This window comes from Papio anubis, chromosome 19 (genome assembly GCF_008728515.1).
Source record: "Papio anubis isolate 15944 chromosome 19, Panubis1.0, whole genome shotgun sequence".
Classification (NCBI taxonomy): domain Eukaryota; kingdom Metazoa; phylum Chordata; class Mammalia; order Primates; family Cercopithecidae; genus Papio; species Papio anubis.
This window is the reverse complement of record NC_044994.1, coordinates 49,507,462-49,533,764: the sequence shown is the minus strand read 5'-3', so window position 1 is coordinate 49,533,764 and position 26,303 is coordinate 49,507,462. Positions and strand designations below refer to the sequence as shown.

Here is a 26,303-nt window from a genome sequence, read left to right as displayed (position 1 = left end):
CCTGATTGCAAAGATAGTAAATACTCATTGTGGAAAATTCAAATAATAAAGAAAAGTACAAAAAGGAAAGCAAAAAACCCCTGAAATATCTTTTCCCAAAGACAGTCACTGTTAAAATGTTGGTAAACAACCTTCCACACCTCCACATGTACATAAAGATGAAGATAAGCAGATTTAATAAATTTTATATAAACAAGCTTATATTAACATGTAGTTTCAGAATTTGCTTTTTTGTTCAACAAAATGTTGATGGCAATCTTCTCTTGTTAATGACTACAGATTTACATTATTCCTTTTCAATGGCTGAACAGTATTCTACTATACAATGGAGTAAATTAAAATAAATGAAACCAGTATCTACCTAACTTATTATCAGCATTTCTGAAACAGGATATTTGCTGGACAGTGGTGGTAAGATTTGGGTGAGAGAATTGTGACTGTATTTCATTACCAAACTCCTCCTCTTGCTCAAATATCAATGGATACAGAGAAGTGAAATATTCAAATTAGGTGGGGTTAGAAAATCAAAGGGCTTGAATGACTGCCAAATTACATCATTTGACAGATGAGAATGTAAATTCACTCAAATGTAACTTTGGCTTTTTTATTCCCGTCAAAAAAAAATTCTTCACAAAACTGGTTCTGTGAAGATTATTTTCTCAACACACAGAAACACAGATATAATTCATCACAACAGGAAATGTTTTAATACTATTCCCAATGTAAGTAATGCAGGACACAGACCTTACTAAGTCTCACTTGAGTAATTATCCAACCAATATTTCTCATTAACACTCATTTCTCAGCAAAGATTTTAATAGCTGATAGCTTTAGTAAGGTTCTGTATTAATAAGACTTCATTAAGTTTTCAAAATATATTACAGTACACTTACTGGAATAATATAAAAGTATTCTCCTACATCATTACAACGAAACATGCATCTAAATAAATCAGCAAAGTCCATTTGGGGAGAGCAGCAGTAGATCTAATACTGTTTTCTGAACTCTTTTTAATTCAAATAAGACAACTACACCTCTGGAAGAGATTTCATTGCATTTTCCTGAGAAAGCTGAAAGGACTTGTTTTTGTGTCTTCCATTAAAATTTCAAGTCTGAGTTTGGTATAACATAAGCATCAAGAAATGGGCTGTATTTTAAATTCCGACATTGGTTTTAGAGGCAAGAATGACCCAGGTGTTGCCTGGGCTGCTTTGGCTCTGGCATGTGCAGAGTTTGTTAGGAAGCAGCCCTTGGAGTAGTAGGTGAGCTTCTGGACTAAGGACATGTGCTGCAGCCCCACTGTGTGCAAAGCCACCTGTCCAGGCACACAGATGTAAGTGTGCTTGGCAAAGCCCAGAGTCAACAGCAGGAGGCTTCAGAGAGGAACTGGAAGACGAAAAGATGTTATCTGAAAAGGAAGCCATCTAATAAATGAGCTTGATCGGTAAGTAAAACGGAAGAGGATGCCATCCAATACACGAGCTTGATCTCTAAGTGAAAAGGATGTTACCCATAATCCCATCAGTGACCTGGGCAGTAATTTTGATATAAATAGAAAAATATTCAACGAAGGGATGAACATATCCAAATAAAACCTTGAAGATCGAAGGGAAAAAAGATAATTTACCATTTAGAAAATTCCATTTAAAATACTCCTGAAAATACTGGAAGAAGTTTCAAATCTGGCTAATATGTGAGGTATTTCTTATATAACAAATTATGTTTTCTTAGCAGAAAGAAAGTTGGAAAAAAGAGGTGTTTTGTTTGTTTATTCCAAAGAAGAAACCCTGCACAGAACACAGGTTTCTGGCAAGCATGGACCCATGACTTACTGATCTCTGTGTCTCTAATGCACAGGCCAGCACCTATCACTCAGACACCCAGTAAATGTGGAATGAGTGGAGCTTTATATAAATATTCCTCCAAGATCCCAAGAGAACAGGAAATAAAAGAAAATTTGTATCAAGGTACAGCTGACGTAATAGAGGCCACTGAGTTAGACATCAGTAGGGAGGGAAAAAAAAATCAGTAGGCAAACTCCTTAAAGAAGCACTGCTGCAAAAGCCCAGTTTCTGGACACCTAACGGAATCACTGTGGAATTTCAGGAGAGGAAAACACCAGTGCTGTGGTTATTCACTGGGAAATGAGGGCTGGGTGAGATCTCTGATAAAGAGAGTTTAATATGAGCGAATTAAGATGTTGGAGACATATTTTGGAAGAAAGGCTAATGAGAAAATAAACTGGAAAACTAAATTAGATAAAAGTAGAAGAAGTCTGTGACAGATTTTGAAGTTGTCATGCTTTAATAGCATGTTGTTAATTAAGTAATTTATTGTATCCATTTTACATTTTATTACCTATTGATTTTTTGCTGAAGCCTTGTTTAAACTTTTATTTTGTTTTGTTTTAGTTTTCAAAGCAATAAACTGAATCTCATAAAACACACTGGCATCCTAAGAAAATAAAGAAAACAACAAAATTTTAAATTAACTTTTTTGGGGGTGTTGGTAATGTTTAATTTCTTGGTAATTTTCGGGACTAAAAGAGTAAGGTAATTAAAAAGAAGATGGGATAGCAATTAAGCAGTGAGAAGAAAACATATTCTATTGCCAAAATTAGTTTCTCAAAATTAGTGTTCATTTTATTCAGAATTAAACATAGGCATTCTCATGAACTGCTTACCAAAGACTATTTGAGATCTTAAGAAATGTTTTGAACAGTTTGAGAATTATGAGTATTATGCGGGAAATTCAGAATGCAAAGAAAAATGAGATAAGTATAAAAGGGGCATGAGGTGAACACTAGGAAAACACCTTATTATCCTATGCTCTACGCCCTGTTACAGTCCCAGACTCAGGGACCTTGTGTAAATGAATAGGTGAAGCCAGTGAGGCTTCTCCTGCCTGATTCCTCTCGGGCCAGGCCCTCAAACATGCCGGCCCTTGCTCACGGCAACTTGTGCACCTGTGTCCCCTTCTTAACCACCCACACCTCCTGACCAACCTGAACACCCAGCCCTTCTTCCACACCACTCAAGCCTCAGCTTAGGTGTCACTTCCTCTGAAAAGCCTTCCCACAGCCTTATTCTCAGGCTCCCCTGGGACCATAACTGCTTGCTTATTTATGTATGTCTACTTCAGACTGCAAGCTCCGTGAGAGCAGATGTCCCTCTTTCCAGACTGCTGATTGTATTCTCAGCACCCTGCATGCTAGTGCCTGGCACATCATCAGCAATCAATACAGACTGGATGTTTGCTGCAAGGAGGGAGGGAGGACAGGAAGGAGGGCCGGCAGGTAGGCTCAACAGGAAGGCTTACTACCAAAGCCATATCACGCAGTATACGCTTTAAGACCCTGGAGCATCTACCCTTACCTGCCAAAAAGAAATGTGGCTGTCAGTGTTTGAGTAGGTGGCAAGGTATCTTCCATCAGGAGCAAAAGCCACTGCAGTGATTGGTCCCTTGTGTCCATGGATTGTCTAAAATAAAATTCAGATATCATGAATGGCAAGCATTCCATAGGACAATTACAAGTATACACACAAATGCATTCAATGTTGAATAAGTTACATCATGGGTATTAGATGCTATTGTCTTCTTTGTTTATTAAGTCAGCTTAGAAAAGTAAGCCAAGCAACCGACATTCTCTCATTGAGGGAACTCTCCAAGGGCTTCAATCTTGTTCTGAGGTGTCCACCTGCCTCCTAGTTGGGAGGGCAGCATGAGCCCAAAGAAAAACCATATGTTAATAGACAAACCAATGTGCTAATTCATTTACGTCCGCCACAGGGAAGAATTTTACAATTAGAAAGGTAAGAAACTGATCACCAAAAGTATCCAGGAACTTTGCTCATCTGAAATAAAAGAACAATCAAAGCTGTGTTATAAAAATCCCTGTTCTGGAAGGAGCTAAAGGCTATAATTTCATCTCCTTAATAATTATACACTGCTCATGCTTTATGCTTCATTTTCTAGCAATAACACTGCATTTAAATGCATATAGCTGCAATTAGTAAATATACATCCACACACATGTGGGAGGTTTGGGCACACACATAAATCAAATACCATTAAAAACAAGTTAACAGGGATAGTTTTGAACCTCTGCCAAATAGCGATCATTGATTTAACCATGAATAATAAAAAGGAAGTTGTATTTTAGACTAGGTCTTTGATAGAAGGTCCCTCCTAATAAAAACAGTACTCAAGTCTGATGATATTAATAATTACAGAAGACACTGGATACTAAGCAAATTAGCAATACTGTATTAATCTCCCTGCACTCAACTATTAAAAACCATACCTCTGCCACATTAACCAATATTCAGTCCGGCTTACAAGCTGCAGGTTGGTCTCCTCCCTTTGTCTAGAAAGGAATAGGAAATATGTGCCCCTAAACTAAGAAAATTCAGGACAGGTTTGCTTCCAGTTGTCATTTTTGATAAAGAATTGTGAGCCCTGAGTCTCAGTGGGAGCATCAGGCTTGTTATGTGATTCGGCCCATAGGTACTGTACATTTCAGAAGATTTTTTCATACTACATATCTGAATGCCTAAGATGAGGAAGAAGAGGGAAAACAGGGGTAGAGACACAAGCACATTCCTTGCTGCCTTTGCATTCTGTCCTTTTTTGTCATTAGACTTTCAAGGGACTGTTGTGTCCCCAAATAACACTTGTTTTCTAACACTCAAAAAAAAGACTTATGTTGGTACAGAACTGGGCTCTGGGCAGGGAGAGAGCAACGATGTGAGCCAGACGTCCTGGGTGTGCATATGAGCTCCACTACATACTAACTGTGGAACCTAGGGCCAGTTATTGAAGGCACTTAACATCTCAGAGTACCCATGTTTGTAAAGTAGGAACGATGATGATGATAATGATAATATCTAACTCAAAGAGCTTTGTAAAGGTTAAATGAGGTAATACATAGTGTTCTGTACAATGCATGGCATATAACAATTCAATACTTTTAATATTTTTGTTACTCCTGCTTGCTTAGAGATGACCAGACACATATAAACAGTCATATAACTCAACCACTTGAGTACACCATTAAATGAACACTTCTCCAAAACTATGCCTAATCACACATCTCAGAATCAGCATCATGTAGCATACCAGGTTGCCTATAAACACAGACTTCAGACTGTGGCATTTGATTAAATAGATGTGATTACTCATGATGCTGGCCCATAAATGTACTAATTTAAGAAATGGAGTGCACTTGCTGAATAATTATTGTGAGAAACCAGCTTAACATCAACTATTCTGGAATGAGAATCACTCAGGCAGGAAAAAAGCCTTTAACCAATTAAATCAGAAAAAGTGGTCATTCCCACTTACTAGGTCAGTTTAATCAGCGCATTGGGAAAGCATTTTTAACCATTTTTTATAATCAAGATTCAGTTCTGCTAAAAGTCTGAAATTATATTGGGCCAATCTGAGGCCACTTTATGGTAAAGACAGTAGGACAGTAAGGCCTTGACTTAGAGGCTGCAAACTCAAAACCCTTAAGCTGAAATTAGATAATAGATGTGTTTGGTTTGGCCTGCAAAAGTGCAAAAAAACGAAATTTTTTTCAGCCCATCTTTCTAATTGATCAGATGTTACGTAAAATCAAGATTTCCAGCCTCTCCTGAAAAACTGGAGGATCGGGCAACACTGGGCCTCTGTTCACAGGTGGCAGCATCGGCCAGGGCTGAGTGGTGGTGAGCATTTCAGCCTGAGCATGTGCCCTTCACTTCACCAGCCCAGCACTGACACAAAAGAAGACCTGTGTACCAGGCTGCCTAGCTCACTTATTTCCTGCCTGGTCCCTCCTGGCATTTAATGCAACCTTTCTATTACAAATATTTGATTCAAAATTCAAAGTTTCTTCCATGCTCTGGGATCCCAATATCCATCTAAAACTGTGGGAAGACTTTTCTTCTAAGAAAAACTGGCCCTTCTTGAAAGCCCTCAAAGCCCGGCTCTGTGAAGAGGTGGATTGAACCTCCTTCTGGAGATTGGGCTCTTCAATTTCAAAACAGAATGCCAAGCCTTCCTCCTTCAGATTAGCATCCTTCCTTAATCGGCAACCAGAAGGTTGCTTCAGTAAGTTAGAGAACGCAACAGTGAGCCGGCTATAAACCAGCAGGTCCAAAGGATGTTACAACCCAATGGACACATTCACACCCCTTTCTTGGAGGCTAGCTGTTAGCTTTTTGTAAAAGTAGTAAAACAGACTCACTGGGACCATATTTGCTCCTTCAGAACAGTCTTCTCTAAATATTCCATTTTTTGTCTTCCTCTGGCGAGTATTTAAAACATCCATGTGAAGAGTACTTCTATGTCAGCTGAAGACACTGAGCAGTTATTTAAGTGGCTCTCATAGAAGATCTTGGGAAATAAGTTCAGCCTGGAATTTTCTGCTGGGAAAATGTTTGTCTTTCCAGATAAATTTGTTGCTTTCTTTTATCATGTAACAATAATTACATAACCTAACACTGGTTTGCTTTACTGCCAGGAAACTCAGAACTAAATTTATGCTCATCCTATATATCGAGTAATAAATACTTCCTCCTACTCATTTTACTCATCACTGTTCCGTTTTAACTTTTGTTGAAGTCCTGTCATATACTGAGTTTAACTTTCTTTAAAGTCTTCTTTGGACAAAGGGGGACTACATCTTGGATCAGAACATCACACACACATGCACACACACACAGCATGATGCATCACACGCGTGCGCACACAGCATGATGCTGCTAGATGCCCCACAGGGCTGGCTTTTTAAAGCAACCTAAAGAAAAACCACAGAGTGCTGACTGCAGCTGACAGACCTACTGTCTCGTAAGAGCAAGTACCGCTCAAGCAGTGCAGGGAAGTTCGCTGTTTTAAATGGCTTGGTACATCTGGTGAGTTCATTACAATCTCAGCCTGAGAGGTGCTTCAGCCCTCACTATAATGGAAATGTTGCCATTGTCTTTTGTTCAGATTCTCTGAACTTCTAAGATCTGTGCAGGCACCACCTGAATTGACTTTAACCGCTACTCTGGCATTAGAGATGCAGCTGTGAGGATTGCAGAGAACTTGTTAGTGCTTTGTGATGGGGCGGATTGGATGGTTTGGGTCTCAAATGCTGGACCTTGAAGAACATTTTCCAAAAAACAACAAGTTTCAACATAAAAAGAGGTATGGTAGACTTTTTATATGCGAATGAGTATCATGCCTTGTTATATTTTCAGTCAAAGAAATTGCTGTCTTGAAAAGACAGAAATGGAATATAAAGAAATTAATCAAATTCAGGAAGTGCTACGAACAATTAAAAAAAAAATCAAACAATTATTCCTAGCAGGAGATAGAGTGTTGAACTGTTAAACACTCCCACCCCATTTTCTCATTAAAGAAAAGGAACTGAGAAGCAGAATAATGAACAATACTTAATGCACCCAACAGTTTTTAACATACATTTTCAATGTGCTCTGCAAAGAAAAATAATTAACCCAGTTGCACAGAGAAGGAAACAGAAATAAGAATTTCTAAAATGATTTAGTGTCAACAAAAGCCATGACTTTCTAGAATATTCTCTTTAAAACTGCTCTTCACATGATCTGTCAGCTTCCAAATGACAAGTTTGGGACTTGAAACCAACCCACTTTGAGGTCGAATAAAACGAAAGAGAACATCTTATATTTATTTGTAGGTCTCATCATTTTTTTCTTTAAAGGGGAACACAAAATCCTACCTAAACCATTTTCTTAATTTTAACATAAATTATGAAAACACGATTTCCAAAAGTAGGTAAGATTTCCCCATCATGAATGCCAGCACAAGGGAAAGATTCATAAAGTACTGACCCATGTATTTTGTATAACATTTACTAACATAAACTGGAAAAATGCAGGAGCATGGACTGAACCTTGACGGCCCCCAAGGTCTTGAGGGGCTGAGAGGGTAGCGGCCCGTGTGGCTGTGGGCTTTTCAGGAAGCAGCGTGGCTGACTTTAGATTAAGTCAGGCAGTTGCAATTTGAGGGGTGCTTGAAAGGTCTGCTGAGCCGAAATATGTCCTCCCCACTTGGCTGCACATAGCCTCTGAAATCTCGAAAAGCACAATTATGCCTTCACCTGAGGCATTTTCCCTAGCATGTGCTTTGGCAGAGGGCAAACAGGACAAGCTTGTTTTCATGAGGTACAAGCATGGCAGATGCCCTGACTTTAGGGTGAGCCTGAATGAAGTGTCTGTGTGTGTAGGGAGGCAGGAAATAGGTGAGACAGGCCAGAAATTCAAGGCAGTCAGTGCCTCACCAGTGAGGAAGAACTCTGAGAAGGAGAGGCAATACCAAAGACCTGCAAATACCTACATCTTCCCAGTGCTGCTCCCACATAATGATACCCGGCAATGCCAAGTGAGGTGCAGCGGGTGCTTGTAGCACTCATTGTATGTTTGGTATCTCTCACATATTAATAGCAGCTGAAGTCAGAAAATGGCAGCTAAGGAGGGGGAACCAGGCTCTGATTTGCATGCTTTTCTGACATCCCAATACGGGAGCCTGTAGATTTCTTGGCTGGCTGGCAGGGAGGTAACTGCTCAAGGTAGAGAGAAGACAAAGACATCGCTCTGACTGACAGCTCTGTTAGGCAAGGGAAAGGCTCATCAAAAAAGAGCCATTTCAGAAGAGTTCAAAAGTTAAGAATTAATTATGTTCAAGGAAAAAAAAAATCCCCCCTTCTTTTCTCCCAAGCAATCAATTTGCGAAAATTTTATTAGATATTTAAGGTTCATCTGCTCAAGGAAACAAATTATAGATTCAACAAATAATTTAGGCAGATAATAACACCATTAAAAAATAGATAATCTCATCTATGGCCGATTAGAAGGCTCAAGTCCAATTTAATTATCACGATGAACTAAGCCTTCTCAAGTCTCTTTGTGCATAGGCTCTTAAGACCACATGGTGCTGCCAAGAACACTGAAAGGTCACCCATTCTGTCCTGTGTGTGGACAGGGCTATGGTGAAGCAGGTCAGACATGAAAATCTATTCTGTTTTCAAATAGCTCCAGAGAAAGATTCCCAAATCTCCCCTGAGGACCCTTTTCAGTGTTTAACAATGTGTGCTTTCAGGAAATTTTTCCTTATATCAAATCTAAATCCAAAACACTGCAGTTGAGGCTTGCTTCCTCTGGTCCTGGCCTCAGTAGAGATGGAGAACAGCTGGTGACCAATCTTAGTGTGACAGCCTTTTAAAGGCTCGAGGGCTGTTGCAGCAATCTGCCCCCCTCTTTTACCTAATTTTTGTTTTTAGGATTAAAAAAAAATCCCAGTAACTATAACCTTTCCTTTCGGGTCTTATTTCTCAACTTCTTAATAATTTCAGTGGCTTTTCCTTAAACTCTCTCCAAGCTTTCCAATCAAGACATCTTAGAGTTGGATGGTATCTTAGAGGTCACCTTATTCAACGACATTTCATGATGTGGAGTTTCTTTTTTTTTTTTTTTTTTGACAGGGTTTCACTCTTGTTGCCCAGGCTGGAGTGGAATGGCACGGTCTCGGCTCACTGCAACCTTTGCCTCCCTGCAACCTTCGCCTCCCAGGTTCAAGCAATTCTTCTCCCTCAGCCTCCCGAGTAGCTGGGATTACAGGCACCCACCAACCACCTGGCTAATTTTTTGTATTTTTAGTAGAGACGGGGTTTCTCCATGTTGGTCAGGCTGCTCTCAAACTCCTGACCTCAGGTGATCCACCCGCCTCAGCCTCTCAAAGTGCTGGGACTACAGGTGTGAGCACCTGGCCTCAAGATGTGGAATTTCTTTTTTTGTCTCCCTTCCCTCCCTTCTCTTTTCTTCTCTCTCCTTCCTTCCTTCCTTCCTTCCTTCCTTCCTTCCTTCCTTCCTTCCTTCCTTCCGTCCGTCCCTCCGTCCGTCCGTCCCTCCCTCCCTTCCTTCCTTCCATGGAGTCTTACTCTGTCACCTAGGTTGGAATGCAGAGTGCAATGGCACAATCTCGGCTCACTGCGACCTCCACCTCCAAGGTTCAAGTGATTCTCCTGCCTCAGCCTTCCAAACAGCTGGGATTACAGATGCGTGCCATGATGCCCGGCTAATTTTTGTATTTTTAGTGGAGACAAGGTTTCCCCATGTTGTCCAGGCTGGTCTCGAACTCCTGACCCCAAGTGATCCACCTGCCTTGGCCTCCCAAAGTGCTGAGATTATAGGCGTGAGCCACTGTACCCAGCCAAGATGTGGAATTTCAAACCAGACTGAGTACTGGAATTAGGAGATCGGATGCCATTACAGTTTCTCATGACACTATGCAGCCTGGCCAGCATATGCTTATTTTATCAGAAAATGGCAATTGTGGCTGATGATCACCATTAAAAGATAATTTACTAGAACTCCTTGAAAAGGAAAAACTTGTACAGTTGTTGGCATGCAGATGGCTGACATTTGACGTGCTCCCAGTTATCTTTAGGAGAGTGAGATGTGCACACCTCAGCCAATGGACAGAGTCTTGAGGGTGCAGAAACATCTCGAGAGGCATCCACTGACAAAAACCCAGATGATTAGCCCCTGCTCTAAAGCCTCTTCTACCACTTTCCAGAAGACATCAGTACTCATTTTGCACCCTGTTTATTTTCATTAAACATGTACTCCCATTCATTTATTGCTCATTAACTCTCTTCTATTTCTCTCTTCTCCAATTTACTAATTCTCAACACTTACATCATATCACCTGGGTGCTTAAAGAGGTTAGTTTCTGTCTCACCATTGGGTCTTGATAAAATTGCATCATATAACTTAATACTTTAATACAAAAAGTGGATTTAGCAAGGGTCAAGTATAAAACAGCTGTTGTCATCCTTGAAATAAATGTTAAAATTGTACATAGAAGGTAAACATGCACTATTATGCTATACCACAGAACAGGGGTCCTCAACCCCTGGACCATGGACTGGTACTGGCACGTGGCCTGTTGGGAACCAGGCCACAGAGCAGGAGGGAGGGTGCGTGACAGGTAAGCAAGCCTCTGCCTTCTGTCAGGTCAGTGGCAGTATTAGATTCTCATGGGTGTACAAACCCTATTGTGAACTGTGCATGTGAGGAATCTAGGTTGTGCACTCCTTATGAGAATCTAACTAATGTCTGATGATCTGAGGAGGAACAGTTTCATCACAAAACCATCCATCCCACTCAGGTCCATGGAAAACTTGTCTTCCATGAAACTGGTCCCTGCTGCCAAAAAGATTGGGGACTGCTGCTATAGAGAATCCAAAAAGTACACTAAGAAGGTAAACTTTTGTAGCATGTATGATATGCCAGGTGCTGTTCCAGATACTTTCACATAAACTTCTTCATCTTTACATATCAACCCAATGAGATAAGCAGACTATGTTATTCCCCACTTCATAGATGAGGGGACCGAGGCACAGGGAGGTGCGATAACTTGTTTGGGTTAGAATCCAGGCAGTCTGGTGCCAGAGTCTGCTGCCTCACAGAATACCAGATAAGAGAAAGCTATGAACTGCTGGATCTTCAATTTCCGTAGCTTGACTTTCCTACAGCTGAGAAAGTCTTATGTATGTTACACACTAACACTTATAAGTGACTTTGCCACACCAAATAACAAAGACCTTGAGTGATGTCTGGTGGTGCTTGGAGGCTGGGTGCAGCCCCAGCCCAGGCAGCTACAGCAGGGCTGCTTGGAAGCAAGAGCTTGTGGTGGTGCTGGGGCTTGCCAAGGGGAACTGTCCGTCCCCTCGTTCCGGACAGGCAACAGTCAGCCAGCCCACCTTGCAGACCCTTCTGAATTTCAGGGGACCTCACAGAACCCCTAGACTCCCAACCCCATGTGGCAGGGAGGTGGCTTCCACATACACAGGAAGGTCCCTGGATTAGCCCAACCTCCCTTCCTATCCTGGTGCTGTCCTGGTCCACGGCAATCTCCCCTGCCCTGCCATCCCTGTGAGGACGGCTGGGAGGACAGCACCGCCCGGGACATAGGAAGCCCATTTTCCCAGTGGAGTCTTGCCTCCGTGTGGGGTGAGGCAGGGTCCACTGGCCCACTGCCACAGTGAGGGTGAAGAAACACTCTTTTATTTGACCCACCTCCAGGAGTTTAAACCTCTTAAAACAGAGTTGTCCCGGCCTTCTTCACTGGCTAAGAAGGAGGAAGGTACCTGTGTTGATTCCCCCAGACGCCCAGGCCAGATTACAGAGATGGTGGCCCCATCTCTCTCACCAGCAGCCTCCCTCCCTGGTCCTCAGTGCCTGAAGGCTTTCACCCTCCTATCAGCTTGTCTGTACCCCAAAGAGGCAATACCTTCCTACAAGGACCATAAATAAGCACTTTTTAAAGAAAGGATAATTAGAGTTAGGAACCTGTTTCTTTCTCACTTGGGACCCAAACTATAAAAACTAAAAATATTGACCAAAATGGAAGTACATGGTAAATGCAATCCTAAAACTCTCTAGTATTGAAAAGAGCTCAACTTTTCTTACTGGGTGTACTATCTCCTACAGTCTAAGCACGTAAGTCTAGATGCTGCCCTTTGGCGGTTCTACAGATTTTGAACAGAGATTTGAGAGTTGAAAACAGGTTGTTAATCTCTATAATTTCTTTTCTTGATGGAGGGCTGAGGCAATGCTTTTTATTCACATTATGCCAACTTTATGTTATAAACTCAACCTGTTTTGGCATTTTCCAAGCCAAGGTATTGAAACTATTCAATGAATTATTTTCTATCACCATCCAATTGAAAATAATATATATTCAGAGGGAAAAACAAGCAGACTTGATATCATTTTAACATCTTAATGGAAAATAGATTTAAGGATAAATATAATAAAGTGAGCTATCTTCAGTTTTATTGTAAGATATAATGCCTAAACAGGCTCTCTTTATTCCTTAAAAATAGCTTCAGTGTTTACTGCACAGTTTCAGTTACTAAAAGTTACTTATATGTCATTCGAGGACAAGCTGACATTGATGAATTAAAGCTTTTCAATATCTACATATTGACAATCCTTATGACACAAGCAATAGTTTTCAATATTTCTTCTGTAGGGGGTTATATATCAACATGCATGTGCATATACACATATATACACACGACACCCTTATCTAGGAATAGTGAGAATCAAAATACATGCTCAAAACTATTGTATTATTGTAATTTTGACATTCCTAATAAGTTTTTTATGGTATTGAGGCTTATATTTTCACTAAGATCCATGATAAATTATCAAAATTATTTTTAAAAGGAAGTTTTATGAACGGAAAAATAGAGAATAAACATTTAAGCCAATTGTTGTTTACCAAACTTAAAACTTAAAATGTTGTAATCATCACACAGCAAACTCTAAAAAATAGGTACTGATTTTAGGAGTATTTTCCCTTCGATTTAACTGGGAAACTTTCAGATTCAAAGAAAAGTTCTCCGTCAATTAGACATTAATTCACCTATTAATGTCTAAGCCCCTCTTTCCCCTTTTCTTGCCGCAGACAATCAGGAACTAGCCTTGCTCTTCCCTGTTCTTCTGATTTATTAGGCCCAATATTTCCAGGACAAAGTAACAATAGAATATCCAATTAAATTATACGGAATTGATATGTCTTTTCTTTGCATGTTGAAATGATTAATTATATAGAATCATACTTTGAAAATTAGGTTTGCTAAAAATCCCAAACATCACAAGTTAATATATTATATGATCACCACCAATTTTTGGCTAATAAAATGACAGCAGTATGTTTGTACTGTACAACTTTTAGACTCAATAATGATTAAAAAAGCCTAAAGACATAAATGAAAACATAACGTTTTGATATAATTTAACATTTAAAAATATAATTATAGAGCCATACTTAAAGATGATTCATGGATACTCTACTGCTGAATACTAATATAATTTAGATAAACGTGGTTCAGTTTTAAATAAAAGAATAATGAATAAATTATCAAATATTTACACTGCTCACATGAAATATTTATTAAAGTTTTACTTGCATATGCTTAAAAAGTCACACAAAATGTTTTCTTCAGATTCGGGCAAACCCAAAAGCTAAATGTTTTTTTCAGTGTTTCTAATATAAAACTATTTGAACACATGCTAGAAGTCTTATACTGTGCTACGAAAATAAATCCCTCCCCGCCTGCTTCCACATGGAGTTCCTTAGCAGCATGAATGGTCTTGATTACCTCCACCCTCTCTAGACATTTCAGGCCTTTACATGGCAGGACTTCAGCAGACCCCCATACACACTAACTCGCCGGACAGCAATCACATTCCTAAGTAAATGTCCGTCATGATGGGACTTGGCATTTTCGTGGGTTTTCATTTGGGTTATGGTTAATGGAAGACGGTTTGGTTAAGAGCAGTAGGTCAGGACCTTCACACGTGTTCCCTCTCCTTTGTCACCTCTCCTTTGCCTGGTATAGCGCCTGGTGACACAAAATTGTCTGATGTAGGTTATACTAAAGCTAGAGAATTTATATTTTTCAAAATTATGTTGCAAAAGTATTTAACATTTTCACCATTCCAAAAAGAGAAATAACTTGAAAGTGTTAAATTATGACATAAAATTCTAAAATTCATACCTATATGAATTCAACATTACCACACCTTTGAATTCATGTTTATTTTGGATAATGATAGAACGTATCAATAGGACACATTACAGGTTTAGAAATTTTACACTTTTATGTGTAGTTTATTATGCCTCTTCCACTTATTAAAATAGAAAATCTGATTAGTCTGGAACATAACCTAATTCATGTTGTTCTGCATTACAAGGTTCATTTCTTTTGTTAAGAAATTCCAAGTTATTTAGTCATGTAACCAAACACCAGCTGTTCCCCCAAAACCTATTGAAATAAAAAAAAAAATGAATTCCCTTGATGGTGACTTATTAGAGACTGATCTAGAATGAATACCTTCTAACTTAAAGCTCCTTTCACATTTTTACTTTTCCCAATACAACTTTAATAGTAAAACAACTGTATTGTTCAAAATAAATACAATAAAAATATAATTTAAAGAAAAGAAATACCAAGTTACAAAAAGATAAAATTAACTTTTTACTTTTGATATAACATCCAACATTTTTCTTACTATTAAAATCATAATATTCATAAAATATGCAATATTGTATGTATTTTTTTTCATATAGCAATTGCATTTGCAAATCTCCCAGAGTAATTACTGTGGCAAAATAACACTGACATTACTTGTCAGTCCTCTGACTTATACTTAGACTATCCACTTTCATGTAGTGGATTAAGATTTGTCTTTGCTGGTTTTATGAACAGGAACAATTTTCTGATTTGCTTATTTGTAAAATAATATTATCTGTCTTGCCTACCTTTCCTAAAAAATATGATTTTTAGGAAAAACTATATTTTCTAAAATAGTTTTAGGAAAATGTAGTTAAAAATATTTATCGAGACTTTTGTTTTAGGTCCTGTGCAAGGTATCAGAGTATAAAGATGAGATAGGACCTCTGCCCATGAATCTAGGAATGGGAGACCAACAGGTTGACAGTAAGAGACTATGGTATGGTGCAATCAATAGCGTAATAGAGATGTGCAGAAGATGTCACGGAAACACAGACGAGGAGACAGTAGTTTCTGTGCAGCGGCAGGAGATGTCAGAAAAAGGTGCAGAGAGAAGGTTGTATTTGAACTGAGCTCTAAAGGACCACCAGAAGTTGGTGAGAAGAAAAAGAGATGAGTCTAAGCAGACATGTGCCAAGTGAAGACTTCAGAGGGGTCCAAGAAAACGGCCAGCACTCCTGTGTCACTCTGCCTAGGGGAGCACCAGGCAGCGAGGAGAGGTGGAGAGAGGCAGGCTTGAAAATGAAGCAGAAAAGCAGCTATGGCCAGGCTATAAGCTGCCTTCTTGTGGTGTCAAGAAATGTGGACATATTTAATAGTCAAAAGGGAGTTTTCCGTAGTTTTTAAATATGAGAATGGTCAGATCAGACTAGTTTTAAGAACATTCTGCAAAGGGTGGAGAAGAGAGAAACAGAAAGGAAGAAGGACTGGTTGGGAAGCAAACGTAGCAGAGAAATGGGGAGCTGAATGAGGAAGTGGGCATGGACAGGAAGGAGAGGGCAAGCGGGGCAGGTGGTGCTGCTGCGACCTGGACAGGGAAGGCACAAAGGAAAGAAGACCCTGGGGCGGGTGCGGGGGATAGGGAGAGGTGGGAAGGTGTCAGGGGAAATAATGAGCTCAGTGTGGGAATTCAGGTGGAGGGGCTGAGCATATAGAAATCTGTTAGAAAGTGAGGAAGATGAATTGGGAGCTTAGGAACAGGTTGATGAAAAGAAAGGCAGATTTGGGAGGAATCAGCACATAGAGAGATGTGGAAGGCATAGACCCTGCACTCAGCCCTGTTCCTGCTACACAGCAGCTTCTCCAGGAATGTTTGTTAAAAGATCCAATGTAAATGGTTGAGAAAATCCATGAAGAGCAGATAGAGTGAAAAGACCAAAAGGAAGAGGATAAAAACGACAGGCGACATTAGCAGCACAAGGGGTGAGCAGAAAAGACAGACCTGGGCTCATTTTACATATTGTAGACCTGAAATATAATATTTTATCTAACATTTTATTTGTAAATTAAATATTTCAAGGTGGTCCCCAATGTACATATCACCTTTAAAAGAGGATTTTGTGATAAAGGAATGTACTTAATAACAAAATTGCTTTGAAGGTTGATAGTATTTTAACTTTTAAATGATAACCCTTTATCAAGTAGTAATTATCTGACTCAGTGATCAGAAAAATCAATTATTAAAAAGTCAAATTTCTGGAGTCAAAAACGTATTTGAATTAAATTTAACATTTTAATCTACCAATATTTGCCAACTCAAAACTGACAGTCTAATTTCTCTAATTTTAACTTTGTTTAAATTTCATCAGCTATCCACAAATTATGTTTTAGAAAGCCCAATGTATAATATACTTAAGATTTCTCCAAGTATAATTATAAAAAGAAAAATATACTATTAAAAGTTGGGAAAGATAACAAAAAGGAATTAAACTGGAACTTGTATATATTTATGGATGTACTGTAAACATATATACACACATATGTACTGGTTGCTCACTTAGATGTGCAGATTCTTCTCAGCCATAAAAAAAATTAACCAAATTAATGACTTAAAAAAATCTACATTAGTGATGATAATCACCAATTTGGTTTTGATACAAATTTCAATTATTCTCTGTATTCATAAACTAAAATCAATGCAAAAAATGCTGGATACTTTACTACTAATTACAGCCACACAATTCATATTTACATAAGCATTCCCTATAGTTTGGCCAAAGATAATTTACCTGAATGCAAGGGAAAGTGAATTAAATATCCAATCACTAAAATTAAATTTTAGAGGAATATCTATTTAATGTTCTTAAAGTGGGAGATATATTGGCTTAAACCTTTGTATCTTTAATGCAATCATACTGCTTAATCATGAGCAAACTAAAAGGCCAATTCATTACAAAATTCAATATTTGGACCATCAAACTCTTTAGTACTTAATAAGCAATTAATATTTGTCAATGGAAAATGTTGTGGTAATACAGGTGAAAATCAATAACACAAGCCCACTTGTTGCACTACCACTGACGAGCTATCTAAATAATTACAATCTTTACGAAAAAAAACCCAAAACCTGCTTTGATGTTTTAACTTAGGTTCTTTCCAAGCAGATGTGAATCCTGTGATGCTCTCTGTTTATAACACAGAATGCACTTCGTTAGTAATCTGCTCATAATTACTATCATGCATATGAGCCACAGGCATGTGCCTTAAAATAACATTCTATGCCTTATTACAGATGCCATTAAGGGCATTCTTTAATACTATGCATACTAACTTTATTCACTTTTAAGAAAAAAAATCTAAAACTCAACCAGAAGCTTTCCATTTGATATAATATTTTCCTTTTGGAATAAGTGTATGAGAAGATAGTTTTGACACACTTCTGAGGCTTAATAGACTTTATATACGAACTTTGCATTAGCAAAAATAATTTTTAGTAGAAGCATAGTTTTTATTTAGATCAAGTTGTCCAACCTGTGGTCTATGGGCCACATGCGGCCCAGGATGGCTTTGAATGTGGCCCAACACAAATTCATAAACTTTCTTAAAAGATGAGATATTTTGTTTTTAGCTCATAAGCTATCATTAGTGTCAGTATATTTTATGTGTGGACCAAATAATTCTTCTTCCAATGTGGCCCAGGAAAGTAAAAAGATAAGACACTCCTGATTTAATTTTTTTTCTTTGAAAAACGCAGGGAAAAATATAAAAAAGGAAACTAAAAATTACCTGTAGTACCACCATTTTTGGGGTACTTATAATAAAACTGAAAACCCTACCCAAGTATACTTACTCGTCAAATGCCATCCCTTAGAGGAACCACCATAAGTCACTGGCTTACAGTCTTCCAGATTTCATATTAGCGTGTCTTTGAAATCTTAAAGTTTATCAGTTTTTCCTGGTATAAACAATTTCATACTCCTATGCACTATTTTACTTTTCCATAAAAGTATTTTACTTGCTCAGAGATGAGAGTCATAGTTGCCACATCACTTTAGATGTTAAAATTAAGATTATAACATTACGTAGTAAGTGTAATATTATACGGTAAATGCATGCTCTCCAAAAGTGTGCTTCTGCTTTTTTTTTTTTTTTAAATGAAGGTTATTAACAAAGAAACATTATTTAACACATATTTAGTTGCTTTTATAGTTTGGAAATGATAAGGACATCATTTTTTTAAACGGTTTTTTATAATATGATAATAGTTTTATGCTAAACATTTCCATTTAACAGTCAATTGAGATTAGTGGTTAGATACAGCATTGTACATTAAGATGCCTGACATGGTATTATAAAATACTTGTATTTACAGATTTTTAATTTATGACTGTTCAGGTGTCAGAGCTTATAACTGCTTCGCCAAAGGCTAAATTACAAAGGAAGTCAACCCGGAAACCTAAGAGTACTCCTTAAATACACTACAGGCCTTCAACTCAAGGTGTGAGTACGAGTTTATACAGAACTACAAATGCCATTTATGGGTTTCATCTTTGGAAAGTTTAGAATTCACTGAGAATTCTGACTCATACTTCCTGTTCCAGCTATGAAAAACTCAGAACTCAATGTCATAATGGGCTCCCTGAAAGGCAAATTCTACACGCAAAGTTAAAAAAGAGTGAAACCGTAAGAACTGTTTTGATTTTTAAAATACCGATAATTAATATAACTTTAAATACAAGAAATCCTTCTATTTGTAGTTCTGTATATTTACTGTGTCACTCCTCACTAGTCCATGTGCAATGTGGTAATTTTTAAAATGACCTGCTAGTGACATTTTTACGTGCAGTACGTTGCAGTGTTTCCACATGGGCAGCCATCAAATGAGAGGTCCTAAAGTTTGTTTGGAATTCAGTTGTTCGGAACTCTGAACACATTTATCTACAGGAACAATGCAACAAACAGATTTCTGGGCCAGCTTCCAAAAGCCAAGAGAATTCTTAATGTTTCAGAATTTATAGTGCCAGTTCAATCTCCTAAGCACTATTTATAATAGTTTCTATGAGGGGAAGCATTTCAAGGTCTAAGCCAGACCCAAGGAACCTAATTGTCTACTGTAGACACCAGAGACACACAACTTCTAACATCTCTGGATATACAGGGGGAACATATGTGTGGTACTAGGCCAGGGTAGTGTGTGTGGGATGTCAGACGGAAGTAGGAGATTACCTATCTGGAGCTCCTAGGTATTAGATTCATCCAAAGCTCTAAGCTAAAATCAGGGAGACATTCATTTACCTCCTCCTACACCCATACCTTCAGGTAGAGGTTAAATTACGGGATTATTGTATAGGCCAGGTGAGAAACCTTGGAGATTTTCTGGGTATGAATGATTATATAGGTGCACCCACAAACACACACGTGGAGGGTATAATATAATGTGGATGGAATGATATAACATACATATAATGTGAAGGGTATAATATAACACGCACCCTCCATGCGGACGGAATACTACATTCAAAAGCCTAAAGGAAAGAGAGTATAGCTTGTAGGGGAACAATAAACACACAACAAGCCCTCCAGAATGATCCACATTTACAGTGAGAGGAATGAAGTGGAATCAGATAAGCGTAGATGGCAAATCAGTCTGAAGACCAGAAAGGGCCCCGTGATTTTCTGTGAATATGCACGTGAACACGTATTTAACGTAAGGATTCTTAAATCCAACAATCATAATATTTTAAAAAATATTTGCTGAAAGATTTCGTGTGATAGAAATCATTACATTTTGCATATAATTTAACTTTGAAAAGACAGCTATTTCATACTAATTTCTGAACATTTGCTATTTATGGGGATCAAAAACCTGAGTAACAACATGGTTTTGTTCATTCTTTATTTAGAAAGTGTGTTTGAGTTTTGAGTAATAAAATGGTGAATAACTAGATCACTCTCTCTGAGTAATTAGAGAGTGCTTTTCAAAGGGTTAACTAGCATGTCAAAAAGTAACATTTCCTTTGGGTTGAGGCAGATCTAACAGCAAAATGTCCTTTTTTGTATTTTTTTTGTATAAATTCTATTTCAAACACAGCATTAGTCTTAAATTGATAATAGTTTTGTTTCAGAATGCTTAGGTTATAAAAGTTCTTTATGAATTTTAAACACTGAAGAAGCACAAAACACAGAAGGGTTAATTACTGAAGTTCATCCATGTTCAAGTTTGGCTTCTGTGAACACTGTAATAAATCTATACCAATACATCTCACAAATGTCTCATACATTTACATCTTCTTTGATTTCTCAACAATTTTCAACAATAGCAAGATAAAATTGCAGTGAAATATCAAGATGTGTAATTTACATAAATGATGTATAAAATTAATAACGCATTTTTTAAGTCAGGCATCTTTGCACTGATTATTAGAACTGTTTAGAATGTGAATTGCATGACTTTTGATGGCTGCACACTCAAGGACAACAGTGACCTTGAACAGCAGTGTATAAAAATACATTTATCACTGAAATGGCATGCTGGCTGCCAGTCAATATATGCCTCTCATTTGTTAGGAGGCTCTCCTGCTGTGATTCCCTCATTACAATTTTGCTTTTACTTCCTGGGCAAATGACAACTAGAAATGAGGCAGTTTCTTTCTTGACCAAACTTAATCCAGAAAAAATGAGCCGACAGCTGCAGCCATTCAAGTGTTACAGAACATTTTACACATGTTTGTAAAAGACATGATTATATATTCTAAATATTACATCACTAAATGTGACAGCCAATAAGTTATCTCACTTTCTTAGTCTCTTTTTGCTTATAGAATAGCTTCTTATATCCTCTTCAATCTATTTTTCTAATTAGATGTAGGTGTAGGTCTAATTAGATTAGGTGTAGGATGCAATAAACAGTAATTCAGAGACACAGTGTAGAAAACATTCTTGGATACTTAACAAAAATGTATCCAGCTAAAGCCTGACTACAGAAATAACTAACTCCTGTCCTACTTTTTATGATAATTGTTTTCAATGCACAGTTTACATTTTTCTAGGATGCAAAATAGGTATTCATTTAGATAATGTATTTGTACTATAGATATGTTCATATCAATAAAGAAAATTATAGCACAGTCACATATAGGTTTAAGTTATGTTTAACTAATTTTTTTATGTAAGCATTTTCTGACCCAAAGATTTCTGTCTGGATTCGAGACAACTCAGGGAATAGCACATTATCATAGACACTATGAAATTATCACAAAATGCTGAAGACCAAAACAATTTTTCCTTTTATTAAAAAAAAAAATGCTATTATAGAAAGCACCTCAGGAGGGGTAAAACAAAGGGAGTAAAAATGAGAACAAACAATAATAAGGTATACACATAAACTCCAAAAGTAATGACTGCTCTAATCACAGGTATTTTGCTTTTCCTTTATTTAATGTGATTAAAAATTTAGGTTCCAGTATAGATGGGCCCAGTTTTCTAGTTAGGGTTCATATTTGGGATTCTATATCCAGAAATTTAATATTAGTTCTTAGTAAGGAAACAGATTGAAATACAGTTTAGGCAGATGAACATAAACGTGATGCTAAGTGAAATAAGCTAGACACAAAAAATTACATGCTGTATGCTTCCATCTATATAAAATTCTTAATCAGGCAAAAATCACAGTGCCAGAAAGATTGGTGATTGTCAGGGGAAGAGGACTGACTGCAAAGGGGCAGAAGGACACTTTTTGGGTAACAGGATAAGAAGGATATGTTCTTATCCTGATTATGGTGGTGGTGACATGGTTGCATACGTTTGCTATCACTCATCCAACTGTGCACTTAAAACAAGTGAAGTTATTTTATGTGTATTTTACCTCTTTAAGGTAGTTACCTATGCCACATGCATAGAAAAATAGATACATCAGTAAAGAGCGAGTTGTAGGAGCTTTTGTTGCTCCTGCCTGGACCCACTGAGAAATGAATATGCAAAAGGCTCACTATTGAGAGCACAAGGCTAAGGCTGTTCCCCAGAATGCATTTCGAGTTTCCCATCAGGTCTCAACCGACAGTGCTCCCACAATTTCCCTTGGGGAAACTTAACCACAACCTACCATTTCTCAGTAAGGATGCCTTTCCTGTAAATCTGCTGAAAGTGTTCTTTTCTTTGAATTCTTGTTCATCACTCTCTAGTAGATTTGTATGCCACAAGTGATATTTCTTTTTTTTTAAAAAAATACAAGCTATACATTTTTGCTTAATTTATATTACTAGCTGTTGATTCAGGATTGCTTGTCCAAACCGTTCTTAATGTTTTTATTTTTGAGCCCTAAACATAAACTTACATCTCTCTCCGTTTTGTAGAGATGGGAGTCTCATGGTCTCACACTATGTTGTCCAGGCTGGTCTCCAACTCCTGGGCTCAACTGATCCTCACATGTTGGTCTCCTAAAGTGCTGGGATTCACTGTGCATGGCCCTACATTTACATCTCTTACTGTCCACTAATATTTATATTCAACTGAAAAGCTAAATAATTTAGAGAAATATTTTTAACATTCCAGAATCTACAGATTCAAACTTCTACGCTAAAGATTCTACACCAGAAATGTGTTAAGATCTACATTTAATAAACAGCACAGTCCAGGAATTGACAGTCTAGCTTTTACAAGAAGGAAGCTTTTGAACATTTTCTAGAATAACAACCAAACTATAAGAAAATGATACAATCATGCACTTCCTGTGTGCATCACTGCAGAGTTTCAAAAGGGCTTTCCTCTTCTCTGAAGGCTTGTGAGTAGAGAGTAATCAGTTAAGTAGCTGCTGTTTGAGCTTACAAATGTTCAATGAGCAAATTCTCTTCCAAAAATAGATTACAAAACCACTAAAAAACAAAATGATTATGGCCCACTAGAAAAAATAAATCTTTTTACAGAATACAGTACACATAGCTAAAATAACCCAACAAAGGGGCAGAGGAAACAAAAATAATATTCAATGAAGGCAGAAAAAAATCAATATTTTTATATCATGCTTAATTGACACCTTCTTTATTAAGAAAAACAGGAAATTAAATAATACAAGATCAGTGGAAATCAGCAAGAGTACGACTCATTAAGCCTTCTCTTCTTCTTGGCCACTGAATTAATTCTGGTTTATAACAGGCTTTTAAAAGTATAAATGTGATTTTAGTTAATTAAATACAAATACTAACAAATCTCTTTTAAACTACTTCGTAAAGGAAAGGATTATACTGTCAGGATTTTAGTTTATCGACATTCTCCCTGAATGTTTCCATACTAGAGCTCTTATTCTACGACTAAAAATATTTGGATACTTCCAATTCTTCATGTCCAGTCTGCTCCCAGGTGAGGAAATTGTGGTATGCTGGCCAGGTGCAGCTCTGTTCCAGGTCCAGAGGATACGAATTTGTCACAGGGAATTCTGCCTCAAATGCAACTGAAGTAGAGGGAATTTTGTTGACAGGAGAAGCTCATGGTGGCCAAAAGATGGGAGATCCCTTCTGTTCAGAGAACTGTCTTGACAAGGTCATGGGGTGGTCCGTTCTCTAGGGGGGTTTTCTAGCAGTCCTATTTCTGCCCCAGCTACAAGGTTCTCTGCAGTTTTCTACTTTTCTCGCCATCCTTCCTCCTGTCTCCTTGGTATTGTTGGATTTATTGTATAAGATGATAGTGTAAGAGCATTCAATTCTCATTAGTTTTTGTTATTTTTCCTTAATTGCTTTCTCTGCTGTAATATATCTCCACCTTCTCTCAGCTGTCAACACAAAGAACACCCTTCCTTGATAAGTGCCCACCACCTTTTTTTTCTAGAGATTTTTCAAGGACTTAGATAGCCCAGACTAATATAGGGGCTGACACCATGGAGAAAGATTAAAAATAATTTTTTACTTCTCTTTCCTATTATTTTAGTCACCTCAGAATAAGTGATTTAAAAGCATTCTATGGACTTCTCTTTCTGCCCAACTGAAGTTTAATACATAAACCATTATCACTATTTCATATCTATTTCCTAATATTTACTTATTCCTAAAATATTTATTTCTAATATCTCCACCCATCTAACAAATTTAACTTTTCGATATTTCTGTATTCAAAAACATTCCCCCAAACCCTAAATTCTTCACCAGGCTTCTTCGAACGCACACAGTACAGAGAAACCAGATGGATTTTGTAGAATATGAAAAGACTTAGAACTCTGTTATTGTTTGCCATGTAGTCTCACATCAAACTAAAAGGTTATACTGTGAGGATTTCATTTCACTGACAGTCTCTGTAAACTTCTTCATGCTATATTTGCTAATATAAGATTCTATAAATATTTTCATAACTCTGACTTCTTCCTGCAGGACATCCCCAGACATTGGAAACTGGAGATAATACCTTCTATATGACACATTATTCATACTAGCAGCTGGAAAAACTGTTGCTAAAAGCTTGTTTTCTTCAGTTATTAAGTGCTATGATGTACCATCAAGAACTTGGGACAATCAAGAATAAGGCCTGCCACTTCTCAAGTATTCAGTATTTTTAAATTTTCAAAAGATATGCTCTCATTTTATAAGTAGAATAATCACTTATTTCTCTTATATAAATGGCCATTTAAATCACATTCAGACCCACAAAAAAAAGACTATTCCTTGGGTAAGAAAGATGACATTCTATGGACACAATTTAGTAAATTTAATTTTTAGTGACCTGCTTTTGTATAATGACATTTTACAAAGATTTCAACAGTTATTGCATCATTTGATGGTGAACTCATTGAAGTGGACGTTCTAACTTCAGCTCATATTCCTTAATAGAATTCTATGTGGGATGTGCTATAAAAGCAAACAGCAGAGTAAAGAAGTACAGAAATTAAACGATTAATTCAAAGCTACGAAGACCAATGTTTTCAAGTCTGCTGATAGAGTTTAACTCTTTCCCTGCAGATTATTATGTCCCAAAGTATGCCCCGACTCCCACGTTTTAGGAAGGTCTACTTTGGCCCAATGTTATCAAATAGAACCCATAACAAACCTGCGTTATGCCTACAATTGCAGAGTCAAATATATGTGCAGAGAGATAGCAGCAGTTGACCTTTGCTGCTTTGATGCCCAGTGAGAATCCTGGGGAACGAGCACGGCTCCCAAGAGACCTGAAGTTTAAATCCAGTCTCTCATGGGTCTGAGAGAGTAACACAGGCACAAAAATTACGGATACCGAAGTCTTCACTGCTTATACCTTGGGGCTTTTTGATATCAAACTTTTGAAAAATGACCTTAGCACTCTCCTCCCAGGTTTTAGAAGCCCCATGATGTCCAAATGTACACCTGATTTGTCTTCACTCTTTTGCTTTGTTTTGCACAGAACATAAAGAAAGCCATACATGATAAGAAGTGTGGCTTCCCCGCTGCTCCTCATCCTTCCTGGAAAGATGATCAAGAAAAATGGCTTAACTACTATCAGATCCAGGAGGAAGGAAAGTTTCATAACACAGACACATATACATTTATGATTTAATCAGGGGACATATTGAATTTAAAAAACTGCAAAGGAGAAAGGCTGATTACCTTCTCCAACACTTTTAGCTCTTGCGATATACATTTTACATCCCACTATTATAGGCAGCTATTTGCTCATCTGTTTATACTCTAAGTAATTTATTCATCTTTCTTCTGAAAAATATGGAATCTAGAGATCAATCCAAGTGCCCCCTGCCAAAAAAAAAAAAAAAAACCCAAGATGAATTAAAACATATTTTTTACAAGGAGTGAATAAT

General features: G+C 37.6%; 1 protein-coding gene across 4 annotated transcripts in view; it reads right to left on the bottom strand.

Annotated features, from left to right (window-relative positions):
- The window catches only part of WDR7 (WD repeat domain 7), a 405,254-nt gene that overhangs the window by 5,521 nt on the left and 373,430 nt on the right, over nucleotides 1-26,303 (bottom strand). For all 4 annotated transcript variants that reach the window (XM_009192785.4, XM_003914404.3, XM_003914405.3 and 1 more), the window contains one exon: nucleotides 3,375-3,479. In XM_009192785.4, the coding sequence (XP_009191049.1) occupies nucleotides 3,375-3,479 (105 nt within the window). The remainder of the gene's footprint in view (nucleotides 1-3,374; nucleotides 3,480-26,303) is intronic.